Consider the following 16,847-nt stretch of genomic DNA (forward strand, 5'->3'; position numbering starts at 1 on the left):
GCCCTGAATGACGGGTCGCCACTGCCTGACGCAATTTCCCTATATGAGTGAAAGAAAAATATATATTTCGGCTTACCCTTTGAATTAATAACATTAATACATTTAAAAATAGGAATACCCTACCCTATCTTGCCTCTCTCACATTTGTCACACCCAGACATGCATGTGCAAACAAGAGTCATATGGTTTAGATCACGTGTCAAACTCATTTCACGGAGGCCCGAGTGTCAGTGGGTTTTTGCCCCTCCCTTGTATTTGATCGATGAATTAAGGCCACTGATTAGTAAGGAAATCATATCACCTGGTTGTCTAGGTCTTAATTGAAAGGGAAAAAACTAAAAACAGCATACACTAGGCTCTCCATGGAATGAGTTTGACACCCCTGGTTAAGATACATACAACTGGCCAAAAGACAGTTGTGGAACGACATCAATGGTTGGTTATGGACCTGTGTTGTCTTCTTCTCCCTTGGTCCTTAGTCTAACCCTGTAGTGCTGTATCTATCAGTCTGAAGGCTGTAATTGGGTGGTAATCAAACATTTTAGGAGTAATAACTCACTCCGCTCCATCAAAAACAACAGGACAAAATTGTTCACAGAATGTAATTTTATTTCATTCATTTATTGCCCCAATTCTCATAGTAATCTATTGTACTGTCGAATCGTGTGTAATTCTTCCCTTACTGGAAAATGCCAACTATTTGATATTTTCTAAAGATACAGTAGACTTGTTGATAGACAGTGTACATGAGGAACAGAGAAGAGATGATTGGCTAAGGGCAGGCCCAGGTCAAACCACCTCCCACCATATTTCTTTATTTAGCCATTGGCTGATTCCTCAGATGAAAAGAGTCCCCAGTTGGAATTGGTCACCATGGATACGTGAGGCTAAAGAATACATTTACATGGAAACGACTAGTTGGACTTTTCAAATTCTCCGATGTCCTGGAATGCGACAAGTCAATGATGTGTCAGTGAAAAACAGTAACTTAGTTACTTTGTAGTCCAGTTTGCACTGATGTGTTTAGCGAGACATGGTGCAAGAGTGTGTGACCTATGTTTGGTCGTCTCCTACCATTGGTTCCAGAGATCTGGAGGGCGTTACAAACTTCTGATACGCAGAGATGACACAGTCTCTTCTGCAAAGGAAAAAGAGAATGAGTTATGACAAATTATGAACATTTCATATTACAAATTACTCCTATTCATTCACACACATGTAGGCCTCTGTCGCTTTTTGAACTCTGAATGATGAGTTGTGAGTGAGTGACTTACTTGCTGGTGACTCCTCCCCCTGGTGGCAGGCCAGGTATGTCCTCAGAGACCAGAAACTTCATCACATACAGCAGGTCAGGGTCCTTGTCCTGCGACCTTAGCAAATTTACAATCTCTACACACACAGATAGAGAGAAAGGGAGTGAGTTATGTAATGATCGGTCACTGTCCTCAGAGGAGAGAATTAAGCTGCCATTGTCTCAGAGTTTTTGTTATTGTTATCAAGTTTAATTTTGATGTGATGTCATATTAATATGAAAGCCTATTGTGAGTGAGATCAAGCCAAGATGGTTTACAGCTGCATAGTAACCTTAATCGCAAATCAAAAGCCCATCGAAAGACCTACCTTCCACTTTGGCCTCGAGGAGTGTCTCTAGCTCGGCCTCTTGTTGTAGGGCCTCTTGTGACACCTGGGGTGCGCCAGGGAAGGTCACGATGATGATGCTCATGTTATCCAAACTACCCTGTAGGAGGCGACAAAGAGGGAGTGCAGGAATGATGCCTTTGCTTGATAGAGGCACAATTCTATGAGCTCTTGTAACAGCAGCATCAGTCAATATTTTATATGAATAGGAAACATTGTTTGTTGGCGTATGATTCATTTCAATAATGTCCTTTGTTACCCCAAAAGTTGAGAAGCTAACATTGAGAATGCTAACATAAAGCTGCCGTTATTGATATTGAAGTTTACTTGAGGAATAATACGATGATGAGGAATATTCTTTGCTTGCTTAATGATAACGTAAACAGCGAAGAAAACAAGTGTCATTATGACATCACAATGGAGAGCAGGACTATGAAGTCTCAGAGTGTCTTCTGGGAAGAACAGGGAGTGACTCACCTGGGAAGATTTTCACATGACACTACAGGCGGAAGGATATTGTGCTGTCATAATTGTGTACTGACAGAAAGCAGAAATGTGAATTTTGGAAACAGGTCACAATGGAACAATGGGATGTAGAATTAGGAATTAGTATACCAGAATGGACATGAATCTTCATATGAAGCTTCTCCTTTAAGTCACTGTGCATACTAAATGGCTAAAATGTAATGATGGTCCGAAAATTCAGCCATGGTTTGCCAGTGCTGTGATAAGATATTGTGTAAAACAATGAATGTGAATCATTTCTCTGCACTGTATTTGTGTTAGCTAGCTAGCAAGCCAGTTTTACAGGAGTGATTCCATTAATTAATATGCCAAAATTCCATTCAAACAATGCTGTCAATCCACAGCCATACACTGGTTCAAATCAGTTGATGAGGAAATGCAAGAAGTACTGATCTTGTATCATATAATAGCACCTCCTAAATCTGGGACATTTGTCTTTTTACATATATTTTAGAGGCTATTAATAAACCTGTATTTATAAAACTGTATAAACTGTATTCATTGTTATATGACAATATTTTAGCTTCACTATAATTCTACGACACAATTTCTGATACATCACATGCCTTACTTTTATATTCCTGCATAAGTAAAAGCAGGAAATGCATCACCTTTGCCTCTACTGCCATTCATTCCAATTTGGTTCTGGATTTCTCCCTGACCAAGATGGCTGCCATTTCCACCCCATTCTGAAACTTTGAGGGATCATGACATAGGCCTTCTAGTAATTTAATAGGATCTCTATGGGGACTAATTGGTTATTGTGATCTCATGTCACATAGCTGAGAAGTTAGGTGCACTGTGTGCTACAACACAACCCATCTAGCTTAAGTACAGATTCAAATGAGGCAAGCCTGTTCTGTTGCCATTGGTAAAGTGACACTCTTCTTGGCCAGGTTAATAGGCCTAGCTAACACACACTCACCCATAATCCTTCACTGTGTTGCCCTCACCTCTGTCCTTCTCTCCCTCTCTCTATAGCTCCCTTTCATAATCCTGCTATTTAGAGGACAGGTGCAGGTCGTGCCAGTGTTAAGACGTACCATTGTAATTCCTAACCAGCATAAGCGGACCTGAATAAGATAACTGCTTACATGATGCTTGGTACATTAGGTATGTAATTATGTAGGCCCTTCAACACACACCCTGTCCAGTGCTGACTGCCATCATGTACTCCCCCTTCACAAAGGTGGTGACCCTTGTGGCCTAAATAATTCTGACCCTATTTCTAAACTTTCTTGCCTAGCTAACACATTAGAATCCTTGATTCATTCTGTTCTTTCTTATCTTTGAAATATATTCTATTATGTACATTAGTTTTAGACCAGGTCATAGCATTATCTCCGCTGCATCTCAAGTTATAAATGATATTGTCACGTTCCTGACCTTATTTCCCTTGTTTTGTATTCATTTAGTATGGTCAGGGCGTGAGTTGGGGTGGGTTGTCTATGTGTGTTTTTCTATGTTGGGGTTTTGTGTTCGGCCTGGTATGATTCTCAATCAGAGGCAGCTGTCAATCGTTGTCCCTGATTGAGAATCATACTTAGGCAGTCTGGGTTTCACGTTTGGTTTGTGGGTGTTTGTTTCCTGTGTCAGTGTTTGTGCCACACGGGACTGTTACGGTTAGTTCTTTTGTTATTTTGTATTGTATCTTGTTTTCGTGGATATTAAAATCATGGAAACTTACCACGCTGTACATTGGTCCTCCGATCCTTCTCGCGTCTCCTCGTCCGAAGAGGAGGAAGAGATAGACTGCCGTTACAGATATGGATAAAAGGCAACATTGTGCTGCCCTCTTCATTGACCTGTCAAAGGCTTTTGATACTGTTGATCACTCACGGCTAACTCTGAGGATTTCCTGGCCTAGACCAGGCTGCACATAACTGGTTTAAAAATTACTTGACAGATAGAACTCAATGTGTATCTACTGATGGTGTTAAATCAGGTTTTCTGGATATTACGAAAGGTGTCCCGCAGGTGTAGGTTCTGGGTCCTGTACTTCTTACTGTGTACGTTAACAATATCGACTTGTCTGTAACAAAAGTTTAACCCGCACTGTATGCCGATGATACTGTTGTGTATGCTATTGCCCCCACGGTTGACCAGGCTCTATCTGAACTACAGTCTGCCTTCATTGTATTACAGAAAAACTTTATTGACCTAAAAATGTGTATTCAATGCAGGTTAAACGAAGTATATATTGTTCTCTACACTATTAGAAAAAAAGGTGCAATCTGTGTAAAGGGTTCTTCGGCCGTCCCCATAGGAGAACCCTTTGAAAACCCCTTTTTGGTTCCAGGTAGAGCCTTTTACACAGAGGGTTCTACATGAAACCCAAAAGAGTTCTACCTAGGGCTGTGGCGGTCACAAAATTTTGTCAAGCGGTGATTGCCAAGCAAATAACTGTCGGTGTCACGGTAATTGACCGTTAATGAACATAAACACATTTAGCATCTCCTGGCTTCCACAAGCCACTAATGCAGAACTTTGGAACATCTACATTTTAAAAAGTCTAATAAATCCATTTAACATAGCCTACGCCTTCACAATAAATCCATTATTTATTTTAGACAGGTCTAAAGAAACATGCTATTGTCACGTTCTGACCTTAGTTCCTTTTTGTCTTTATTTTAGTTTGGTTGGGGTGGGCATTCTGTTGTTTTTCTATGTTTTGTTCTGTGTTTTATTTCTGTGTTTGGCCTAGTATGGTTCTCAATCAGAGGCAGCTGTTGATCGTTGTCTCTGATTGAGAATCATACTTAAGTAGCCTGTTTTCCCACTAGGGGTTGTGGGTAGTTGTTTTCCGTTTCAGTGTTTGCACCATTCGGGACTGTTTCGGTTTTCATTTTGATTCTCTTCTTTTTGTATTCATTCTAATTAAAATATATTATGGATACGTACCACGCTGCACATTGATCCGATATTTCCTACTCCTCCTCAGACGAAGAGGACGAAAGCCGTTACAGCTATGAAGAAAATGTAGTCTATTTAAGAATAACAGAATAGCATACTCTGAATTGTCCTTGTGTTAGGTCCTGATCTGGCTATGCCAAACAGCTGTGGGCTACACTAGTTCATTTAGCAGACAAGATTTGCTTAGAATTCCGTGGCATTATTTTATATTATTTTATAGTATGAAGAATACAATTGAACAAAGCTGAATTAAATAGAAAGTATATTTTCTCCAAACAATTTGAGGGAGTGTGCATATGCAGCTATTCTGCGGTAAACCTAATAAATAGGTATTCCTACACTACCGGTCAAGTTTTAGAACACCTACTCATTCAAGGGTTTTTCTTTATTTGTATTATTTTTTACATTGTAGAATAATAGTGAAGACATCAAGACGATGAAATAAAACATACAGAATCATGTAGTAACCAAAAAAGTGTTAAACAAATCAAAATATATTTTATATTTGAGATTCTTCAAATAGCCACCCTTTGCCTTGATGATAGCTTTGCACACTCTAGGTACATTTCACACATGGCAGTAGGCTGTAAGCACAAATGTTCCATTAGTGGGAAAACACCATTATCAAAAGTGACCGCAAATGTGATTATGCATGTAATGCTTTTATTGTAAAGGTGTATTTTTATGGTGAAAATGATCTTCCCCAAACTTGAAACGCACGCGCTGCTTATGCATGCCAGTTAGGCTCTTTACCCCTCGTAAAGCGTATTAATGTGCTTAATTTTAATAAGTTATTTGGCCACTAGTTGTGATACAAACCTTATCAAGGCATATAGGCATTTGGGCTAGGCTACATGAGGTGTGTGACTATGATTTGAAAAAGTTGCAAAAAAAGGCATTGTTTCTTGCCTTATGCTGGGTGAAAATATATAATTCAGAAGTGAGAGGCTAATATTGTTACCCATCAGACTATTCTTGATTTAATTTTCTTTACATATACTAAATAATATGTGTGACATTTTTTATTTAGAATGGACCATTATCATGCACCTGTCTCGAAACAGGGGCAGGGGAAAAAATACATGTCATCTATGCACTTAAATAGTGAATGGAGGATGCTTTCCCCTTGGTTCATTTTCATGCCAGCCAAGTAGGCTATACTCCTGTTGTAAAGATAAGCAATGTGCTCAATATTAGGGAAGTTGAGAAGTAAATATAGTAGGCCTAGCCTATAGAAATCTGATGGAATCCTCCTCTTTTTAGAGGCAATCACTCTGTTTTCTCGTGCAATTGCATAGCCTTTAGAAATATTGTTCAACATGGGCTCTCATGAAGTGTTTGATTAGATTTTCGATTCTCAATTTGCATTGATGTCAGAGTGATTAGAGGAACAATAGAGTGCTGAGTACCAGGCAGTTAGCAAGTTTGGTAGGCTACTAATGACCATCAGCAGCATCAGAGCTTGGAGAAGCCTAATTACCATGACTAAACGGTCATGTTGAATTTGACTGCCTTCATGACTCGTGACCTCTGGTGTGGTGGTAATACGGTCACCGCAGCAGCTTTAGTTCTTCCAGGAACCAAAAAAGGTTCTACCTGGAACCAAAAAGGGTTATCCTATGGGGACAGCCGAAGAACCCTTTTGCAATCCTTTTTTTCTAAGAGTATAGAGTGCATAAAATAAGTCTGATGATTTTAGAATATGTAATGGTGTCCATCTTGGTCATGACCCTGCTTATAAATATCTGGGCATCTGGGTAGATGAAAGGCTGTCATTTAAAAATAATATTGATGAGTTAGTAGGGATCAAATCCCTTTAGCGGGATTTGACAACATCCGGTGAAATTGCAGAGCGCCAAATTCAAACTACAGAAATAAAAATATTTAACATTCATATAAATACAAGGGTAGTACATCAAAATAAAGCTTAACTTCTTGTTAATCCAGCCGCGGTGTCAGATATCAAAAAGGCTTTACAGCGAAAGCTTACCATGCGATTATCTGAGGACAGGGCCCCGCATACAAAAACATGAAGCCCATATTTCAACCAGGCAGTTGCGACAAGAAAGTCAGAAATAGCGATATAATTTATGCCTTACCTTTGAAGATCTTCTTCTGTTGGCACTCCAAAAGGTCCCAGCTACATTACAAATGGTCCTTTTGTTCGATAAAGTCCTTCTTTATATCCATAAAAATTCAGTTTAGCTGGCGCCCTTCAGTCAATAATCCACCGGTTTCCCTCCATCAAAATGCATACAAAATGAATCCCAAACGTTACTAATAAACTTTTCCAAACAAGTCAAACAACGTTTATAATCAAACCTTAGGTGCCCTAATATGTAAATAAACGATAAAATTTAAGACGGAGAATCGTTATTGTCTTTACCGGAGATAAACAAAAAGAACTCGCTCTTGTCCATGCGCATGGAAAACACTACAGACAAAATGGGAGCCACCTAGAAAAACTACAATTTTTTCAAAAAAACAGCATGAAACTCTTTCTAAAGACTGTTGACATCTAGTGGAAGCCCTAGGAACTGCAATTTGGGAGGATTTCGCCTTGTAATAAAAGTGACAGCCATTGAAATCAGTGGAAGGCGGAATCTTTTTTTTTTGGGATGCTTTGTCCTTGTGGTTTCGCCTGCCATATCAGTTCTGTTATACTCACCGACATTAATTTAACAGTTTTAGAAACTCTAGAGTGTTGTCTATCCAAATCTACCAATTATATGCATATCATAGCCTCTGGGCCTGAGTGACAGGCAGTTTACTTTGGGCACACTTTTCATCCGGACATCAAAATACTGCCCCCTAGCCCAAAGAGGTTAACATCTTTACTAAACTTTAGACATACGAGTTACCACATCTGGTCTCAGGGATGGCTAACTCTGGAAATTCCTTTGGTCTATACTGAGTTAGGTAAATCAGCTTTTAGTTTTCTTGCACCTTGTTTGTGGAAGAATCTTCAAAATGTCCTTAAATTAGATTTTTTGGGTGCCTCTAGGGAAATTCATAAAGCTGATGTAGGATCTTATTACTGATGAATGTGTTTGTTTTTTATGACCGTGTTTCTCTTTCTTCATGCATTTTGCATTTATATTTTGATGCGTGTATTTTCTGTAATGTATGTAATTCAGGGCTCATCTGTAAAATAGACCTTGGTCTCAGTATGACACCCTGATAAAAAAACAAAAAAACATTTAGCCTGTATTTAGAAAATGGCCATTGGCTATGGAGCAGACTCCTTGCAGTGCAGTGTAAGTCACCTGGCTGTACCGACCTGGCTGTGTCCTGCTGTTAAATCCTCTGACTGATCTGAACATTGAGTATAAGTCTCCAAGACAACAGGAGGGGAGAGGACAGCCAAGACCTTGGGATGATATCATTGCCCGAAGATACTGCCAAAGTCCTCTAAACCCTCTCAGCCCCGGCACCTTCTGACTTTCCATACAATGTCCAGTTATCATTGCAATTTACTCACTTTGGCAATTAGTGAGTGTGATTGTACCCTTTTTCAAGTTTATACTCTGGTCCTGCATATGTACCCATATAGAGGAGGCAGAGGTTTAGGATAATTGTGATTCTGCACGTAATGTGATCTGATCATTTACACACTGACCTTATAGAGGCAGAGGTCAATGACCTGGTTGCAGATCTCCCTCAGGTCATTGCACACCTGCAGGCGGCTGCGGACGAACGCACACAGATCCTCGTTGCCGATGGCGTCCCACACGCCGTCACAAGCCACTATGAGGAACTCGTCTTGCGGGGACCTCTCCAGCTCATACACCTCTGGCTCTGGGGAAACCAGCTGCTCAGTCTGGGACCTCCACCCCACCTCCTTAAAGTCAAAGTCTCCCAGGGACCTGGACATGGCCAGGGAGCCGTTCACCCTATGCTGGGTCACCGAGCCGCCTGCGTTCTGTATTCGCTCCTTCTCCCTGGGGTTGACGGGCTTGTGGTCCTCCGTGTAGAAGATGACGTGGCCGTCACGGCAGAGGAGCGTCCGCGAGTCGCCACAGTTGACGAAGTAGACGTATTGCGGCGAGAGCATGACGGCGGCCGCCGTGGAGCCGCTGCGCTCCCAGCATTCCTCGCGCGTCAGCGTGTGCATGTGGCTGTCAATGGCCAGGAAGCCCTCGACGATTCCCTCCTTCACGTCCTCAGGGTCCTCCTCTGCCTTTATGCGCCCTGGAGGCAGGAGAGATCAATACGGGTTAACGACCTGGTCTATAGGTGACAAATACACATAATTTGGTTCTAATTCATATCAGGTCGCTCTGCCTAAAATCGACACACAGAAGTTAACTACAGTGGGGCCAACTACAGGGTAACTACACATAGTTACAATACAATTATTTGACCCCCAGCCTTGCTAGCTTGGTTCCAAGGGACAAATGCCCACTGTTGGTGCCCTGACAGTGCCCAAATCTCAGAGCTCAGGTCACGATGTTGTAGTCCTCTGAGGTCACTGTCAGTCTGTCTTGCTTGTGGTATTAATTGATTAACTCAAGCATTGTAGGTTAGGATTAAAGTTTGTCTTGAGTTAAATAGCAGACACTGTAGGCACAAGTGTCAGATTTAGTATCTCATACTTCGGGCCAAGAACAAGGATCAAGAGGTTTTCAACAACAACAGCTGTCAGCCATGTTGTGCTACCATGTTAATGTTTAGGAATGATACATAAAACCAAGAGTGATATTGTCTTTGGTGTTCAAGTTACAACTTTAGATCAAGAACACCATACACAAAGCCTACTGCACAGGTTGTCATTGCTCCAATGGAAGACACCCATGCCTAAGACAAAGAAGTAGTTCATTGATCTATCAAACAATATCTGTCTGTAGCTATGTCTGTGGAACACACACCGGAAACAGGTGTTGTAAAATGCTTCCCTACTTGCCCACATATTCCTTCCAAGTGAAAATAAACTAGACTGCCTACAATGATTATAAATCAGTTGGTCAAAGTGCGCGGCCCAATTTGGTACCTGTAGCGAGGATGTGTTGCAGCAGGTTGCGGGAGCAGTACTGTGCCACCGTGTTGCCAGCGTGTCCATCAAACACTGCATAGTAGCCCCACTCCGCCAGCTCCCCTCCCATCTCCGGCATGCAGGCGTGGGCGTCCTCCATCTGCGCCCTCCAGCCCTGCATGCTGGCCGTTGCATAGCTCAACCCCCACTGAGACCCCCCCTCGGTCGCGTGTTTCTCCACGATGGGCCGGTCCAGGTAGACGCTTGGCCCGTTATCCTCATCACTGAAGTCCTCTTCGCTCCCCTCCTGGACATCTCTCTGCCCTCCCTTAAAGAAGAAGGTGACCATCTTCTCTGTCTCCTTGGCTAGCTGGCGGAGGAACGAGGGCACCTCCACGGTGCTGGCCCGCCTGGCCGTCCTCATGGCTCCTCGGAGGCGCCGCTCGAGTCTCTTTCCTGACCTGCCGCTGGTCTTCCTCTTCCCCTCTCTCCTCCTTCTCCCAGTCTGTCTCCCACGCAGCAGGTCTAGGGGAGTGAGTTTAGCTGGACACGCTGAGCAGGTGGAAAATGTGTCGACTCTGGTCTGTAGAGTAGTGTTTAGGTGGGCTTCAGAGGTTAGGTGGGCTTCACTAGATACGGGCAGAAATCGCTGTGGCCATCCTTGTCTTTGTAAACCTGGCTTGTTGGCGTGGTTTCTGGATTCCTAGCATTTGTCTCAATGTCTTTATGTGCACTGTATGTGGCTGTATGGTGCCCTCTCTATCTCCTTCTCTGTCTTTCTCCCCCTCTTTCTCTCCTGTCCCTGGGCAGTGTTTGCATTGTGATGCTATTGGCCTGTATCTATTTCTGTTGCATTATCCCTCCGCATGATCACTCCTCCCTTGTCTCTCTCTCTCCCTCTCTCTCTTTCTCTCTCCCTCTCTCTCTCTCTCTCTCTCTCTCTCTCTCTCTCTCTCTCTCTCTCTCTCTCTTAATGCATCTAGTTAATCTCCAACCTGCGAGGGATCTTAGATTAGCACTGCATGACCGAATGTACAGTATGGATGATGAGCCTGTCAGCGTTTCATAGCAGCACGCTGGACAGATAGCTGATCCAGCTATCTATAGAGCCTGTTATAGGTTGAGTTATGGGTTTAGGTTGGGGATGGGACCCGCTGGTGGTCAGATAAGGAAGTGAATGAGTAAGTAACCTACACATACACTCCCCTCTGTATTTATTTGGACAGTGAAGCTAAAAAGTGTACATTTGGATATGAGATCAAATGTTTCAGATGAGGTGACAGTACAGAATGTCACCTTTAATTTGAGGTTATTTTCATAAATACACTTTATGTATGTCTACTCTTGCTCTGGCACTAGATGTTGCAGGTTGACTAACCACCGGTCCTGGCAACCAATCATTACGTGCACCTGGCAACCCTCATTACTTTCACATCCTGATCTGTTTCCCTTGTCCTTGTGATTGTGTCGCCCATCTTCCCCATTATCCCCTGTGTATTTATACCTGTGTTCTCTGTCTGTCTGTTGCCAGTTCATCTTGTTTGTTCGGGTCAACCAGGTTTTTGTTTCTCAGCTCCTGCTTTTTCTAGTCTCTCTTTTCTTGCCCTCCCGGTTTTGACCCTTGCCTGTCCTGACTCTCTGCCTGTCCTTGAGCCTGCCTGCCGACCTGTAACTCTGCCCCCTTCTGGATTACCGACCTCTGCCTGCCTTGACCTGTCTACTACTTGCCTCTGTTGGAACATTAAAGCATTATTTATTCAATGTTGTCTGGGTCTTCCCTTCATACCTGATAATTACACACACCTGCGCACCATCATGAGGCACACCTGGACTTCATCACTATCCTGATTACTCCCCCTTTACCTAGCACTCCCTAGCATCACTCTTCAGGCATTATTAGTTCTGTGTTCATGTCCAGATGTTGCTCTTGTTTTGTATCGCACTGTTTTTATTATTAAACTCACCACCCCCTTCTTGACTCTCAGTGTCATCTTTACAGAATACTGCCTCAATGTGGAAGCAGCAGACGAGAAAGACATCTTCCAGACGATCGACGAACCGAGACACCTACTCAGCCAACACCACGATCAGCTGGCGCAACTGGGTGCGACTATGGATGAGGTCCTCCGTGTCCTCCACGGCCTCGACACTACACGAGAGGATTCACCTTCAAATAGCGGAGGACCTTCTACCACGAGTTGTCCCAGCGAGCCAGTCCCCCATCCTACCCAGCAGTCCGTGATGCCCAACTGTTCCTCCCGGACAAGTATGACGGGACTCCTTCCAAATGCTGTGGCTTCCTACTCCAGTGCTCCCTTTATTTCGCCCCCACCACTGAGAGGTCCAAGGTTGCCACGGTCATTTCCCTGCTGACTGGGCAGGCGTTGGAGTGGATCACAGCCGTCTGGAAAAGAGGAGAGGAAGAGCTGGGTTCCAACGAGGGGTTCATGGCTCCTTTCAGGGCGGTCTTCGTCCATTCAACGCAGGGCAGTGCGGGAGGTGAGCAACTTCTCCAACTCTGGCAGGGTGCCCAGACTGCTTCTTGATTACACCCTCGCCTTCCAGACTGTGGCAGCCTCCAGTGGATGGAATGAGCCGGTGCGCCGCACCCTATTCCGGATAGGACTGCGCGAGGAGGTCCAGATGGAGTAGGCGTGTCTGGACAACAACCTTTCCCTGGACTCGCTCATCACCATGGCCATCTGCCTGGACAAACTTCTTCGGAGTGCTGACGCCCTCATCTCGCCCCACCCTCCTCCTTTGGCCGTCCTAAGGCAGAGCCTGAACCTTTGGAGATAAGGGTCACACCTGTCCATGGCAGAGCAACGTTGCCGGAGGCAGCTGGGACTGTGTCCCTATTGCGGCCAGGAGTGGCAACGTCTCCAGTCCTGTGAGTGCCCTCCAACCCACCACTCCGTCCTCCCATATCGTTGGTCCCGTATTTTGGGATGTAGATGTGGATATCTGCCAGGCTCTGGAGAGGGAACCCGCGCCTGCTACCTACCCTGCTGAGTGCCCCCAATTCATGTCACAGGTATGAAAAGCTTTCATGGAGAAGCTGGGGGTCACGGTCAGCTTCACTTCCGGATACCGGCCTCAGTCGAACGGGCAGGTGGAGAGGATGAACTAGGAGCTGGGGAGGTTCCTAAGGAGTCACTGTCAGAACCGGCAGGGGGAGTGGCCAGATTCATTCCATGGGCGGAGTTCACCCAGAATTTATTTTGTCACTCTTCCACCGGGCTGACTCCCTTCCAATGTGTTCCAGTCAGCCCTGGCTCTGTGGACCCCGAGCCAGACCGAAGCTCCTGTGGTGGATGATTGGTTCAGGTGTGCAGAAGAGGTTTGGAACTATGCCCACGTGAGGATCCAGTGTGCCATCCGCCGCCAGAAGAAGCAGGCGGATCGCCATTGGTCCTGGAAACCCAACATTACGCACACCTGGTAACCCTCATTACGTACACTTGCATACCATCATGAGGCACACCTGGACTTCATCACTATCCTGATTACTTCCCCCTTTATCTAGCACTCCCTAGCCTCACTCCTCATGCAGTATTAGTTCTGTGTTCATGTCCAGATGTTTCTCTTGTTTAGTATAGCGCTATGTTCTTTATTATTAAACTCGCCTCCTGACTCCCAGCGTCATCTTTACAATGTATCTAGTCCCGTTATTTGAATACGTTTTTATATTTTATAAAGTATTTGGACAAATTCACTTATGTATTAAAGTAGTCAAAGCTTTAGTATTTGGTCCCATATTCACAGCACACAATGACCACGTCAAGCTTGTGACTCTACGAACTTGTTGGATGCATTTGGAGTTTGTTTTGGTTGTCAAGATCAGTGTGTCTGTGTGTGTCAGTATCGCACCAGCAGTGCTTTTGTAATCCTGCTCCACTAGATGAGTGATCCCCCAGCTTTTAACAGGATACACAGGTAAGTAAGGCGAGTGGCGAAAGCTACAGTAGCCTCTTATTGTAATCCCAATGTGTCCATTGCAACTTCCCTTTATGAGCAGTTCTTGGAAATCAGTTGAATATTTAGCAATGGAACTGAGAAAATTGTGAGAATTGTTTTGGCCAAATGTGTGAGTAAATTTATCCATTAAACATTAGGAATCCAATGCATTCTATTCTTAATATCCCATTACATGAGCATGCCATAATTGTAGTAGTTGGCCAAATGTCATTTTACATTGCTGAATGTATTTCCGAAAACCACTTTGAACCTCTTTCCGAAAACCTCTCTTCAATATTTCATATAATTCGCCCTTATATATTGTCGAAGTCTGAACTGTGAGTCAGTGCAGTCAGTGATGTACATGAGCAAGATGATTTAGCTGACACATTATGTGACCACTCAGAGGAAGGCCCAGAAACTCAGAGGAAGGCCCAGAAACTTGTCAAGGACTCCAGTCACCCAAGTCATAGACTGTTCTCTCTGCTACTGCACAGTAAGCGGTACCGGAGCGTAAAGTCTAGGTCCAAAAAGCCCCTTAACAGCTTATACCCCGAAGCCATAATACAGTCTATAACCCCCCCCCCCCGTTGTTTTTACACTGCTGCTACTCGCTGTTTATTATCTACTACCTACATGTACAAATTACCTCGACTAACCTGTACCCCCGCACATTGACTCGGTACCCGTACCCCCTGTATATAGCCTCGTTATTGCTATTTGATTTTAATATATATATATTTACTTTAGTTTATTTATGCCTAGTTAAATAAAGGTTAAATAAAATAGATTTAGTAAATATTTTCTTAACTGTGCATTGTTGGGCTTGTAAGTAAGCATTTCACGGTCAGGTTATATTCGGCGCATGTGACAAATAAAATGGAATTTCATTTGATTGGCAGCAGTAGCTTCAGGCAGCACACCAGAGCTACAACGGGCTGGACTCCAGTCTGTGCTGCTGCTGCTTACCGCCGCAAGACAATCTACAAACGCACCCTTCTGCTGTGTCTAGCAGTCTCACACGTGGGTTATACGAATCACCTAGTATGTCTGTCTGTGTGTGGGAGGGTGCAAAGGACATGCATTTTTAATGAGCTCGATGTTTCCCTTTGTTATGTGCAATGCAACAAGGCAAAGCCCCCGTAAGATGCTTATGTGAAATTACAAAAGCAGAGATATACTCCGCTCGGCTGGATGCACACACTAATGATTAAACATGAATGGAAAGACGGAAACACGCACGCACGCACACACACACACACACACACACACACACACACTCTTTCTCTGGCTCTGCCCTGCCTGTGCTGCTCCCCCGCTGTCATGGTGACGTGAGAGCAAGAGAGAGCAGGAGAGGGAGGTAGGGAGGGGCCCGTGAGCGAGAGAAGGAAGCGGACGGTGCATAGAGGGAGAGCCAGAGACAACAGCAGTGCTGCATCGGTGGAACAAGAAAGAGAGGGAGGGAGGTGGAAGAGGGATAAAGCACGAGGGAGCAGCGAGCACGAGGAGAGCAGAGAGAGAGAGAGAGAGAGAGAGAGAGAGAGAGAGAGAAATCCAGAGGAAGAGAGGGGGGCTTCCAGACTGGATGGGCCGCGGTGCCTTGATGGAGCATGGGCCAGGTTTAGGATTCTCCCGCTGCCAGTGAGTGGTCGTCGGCTTTTGGTCTGTCTGTCTGTCTTTCTGCATCCCCAATCTATCTGTATAGCATCTGTACCTCAGCCATATGCATGGCCGTCGCTCTCCCCTCTCACTCTCTTTCTCTCCTCCCTCTCTTTCTCTCGCTCCCTGCCTTGATACAACACATGGTTGAACGGGTGGATGGATGGATGCAGTGCCAGTGGGCAGACGCACCTCTTTCTTTTCTTTTGTAGGACCATTGCAGTTGTGTATGTGTGTTCTCAGAATGTGTAGGCTATGTGTGTGTGTTTCTCATTGGCTGAGCACTGGTTTATGTGTGTGTGTGTTTGTGTCTGGTATTATGTGTTGTTTGTGTGTGTGTGTTTAGAGATAGATGAGGATGAAGAAAGCTGTGTGTTGTTTTTTGCTGTCGCTGTGTTTGTTTGCTGTGTTTTCTCACTTCCTTCTGACACCGCAACCCTCCTGTAGTCTCCATCCACATCGCAGGTCTTAGTTATTGTGTGTGTGGTGTGGTGTGTGTTGTGTGGTGTGTGTGTGTGTGTGTGTGTGTGGTGTGGTGTGTGTGTGTGTGTGTGTGTGTGTGGTGTGTGTGTGTGTGTGTGTGTGTGTGTGTGTGTGTGGTGTGTGTGTGTGTGTGTGTGTATGCGAGGGGTCTCTCATTTTAGCCAGGGCTGCCTGATCTATTGGGTGATCTGAGGCAGGAGGCTTGCTAATGTAGTGAAGGCCTCTCCCCTGCCTGCTCTGATCTGTGCTGTAGGAGGGGGAAAATACTGTAGTTAGCTGTTAGCATTATATATGCAAACACTAATGACATTTATTTTAAATACTGGGTCTTAGAAAAAGGCTACTCAAATGCCTGGATTCGAGCCATGGATTTTCCTAAAAAATACAAATGCAAACCTTTCATTTGCTCTCTCAATCTCATCTCAATGTATTGAGACACTATAGAAATACGTTTACATTGTTGAAAGCAGGTCATCTGAGAATAGGCTACTTGTGGTATAATGCTTTTCTGCGCAATGTACTGCTTTTGAATGTGATACAATGCTTCAATGGGTGATATTGAGAGGAAAACTGTTATCTTGATAGTGTCTTCTCTCTAGGCTTATATGCAAATAGGCCTTGGCTAAAAGTTGCAGACATAGAAACAGAACGGAAGAGAGGAGTTGTAGACATAGACGGTATAGAACAGTCTCCAGTTTCA

General features: G+C 44.2%; 1 protein-coding gene across 1 annotated transcript; it reads right to left on the bottom strand.

The window, feature by feature from the left end:
- Positions 1-594: 594 nt before the first annotated feature.
- LOC111960604 (protein phosphatase 1A-like) lies at positions 595-12,178 on the bottom strand. The gene is made up of 5 exons (XM_023982674.2): positions 10,067-12,178; positions 8,696-9,267; positions 1,621-1,738; positions 1,275-1,389; positions 595-1,138 (listed from the first exon to the last, which is right to left on the bottom strand). The coding sequence occupies exons 1-5, from the start codon at positions 10,470-10,472 to the stop codon at positions 1,054-1,056; spliced, it is 1,296 nt and encodes a 431-aa protein (XP_023838442.1). The 5' UTR covers positions 10,473-12,178; the 3' UTR covers positions 595-1,053.
- Positions 12,179-16,847: the final 4,669 nt, after the last annotated feature.

Source organism: Salvelinus sp. IW2-2015, linkage group LG4p, assembly GCF_002910315.2.
Source record: "Salvelinus sp. IW2-2015 linkage group LG4p, ASM291031v2, whole genome shotgun sequence".
In the NCBI taxonomy this organism is placed as follows: Eukaryota; Metazoa; Chordata; class Actinopteri; order Salmoniformes; family Salmonidae; genus Salvelinus; species Salvelinus sp. IW2-2015.

Excerpts from the sequence above, each read along its gene's own strand:
- LOC111960604 (XM_023982674.2), bottom strand. The coding sequence starts at position 10,472 with ATGAGGACGGCCAGGCGGGCCAGCACCGTGGAGGTGCCCTCGTTCCTC. Across the intron at positions 9,268-10,066 it reads GCAACACATCCTCGCTACAG|GGCGCATAAAGGCAGAGGAG; the intron begins GTACCAAATTGG and ends TCCTGCCTCCAG. Across the intron at positions 1,739-8,695 it reads TTGACCTCTGCCTCTATAAG|GGTAGTTTGGATAACATGAG; the intron begins GTCAGTGTGTAA and ends CGCCTCCTACAG.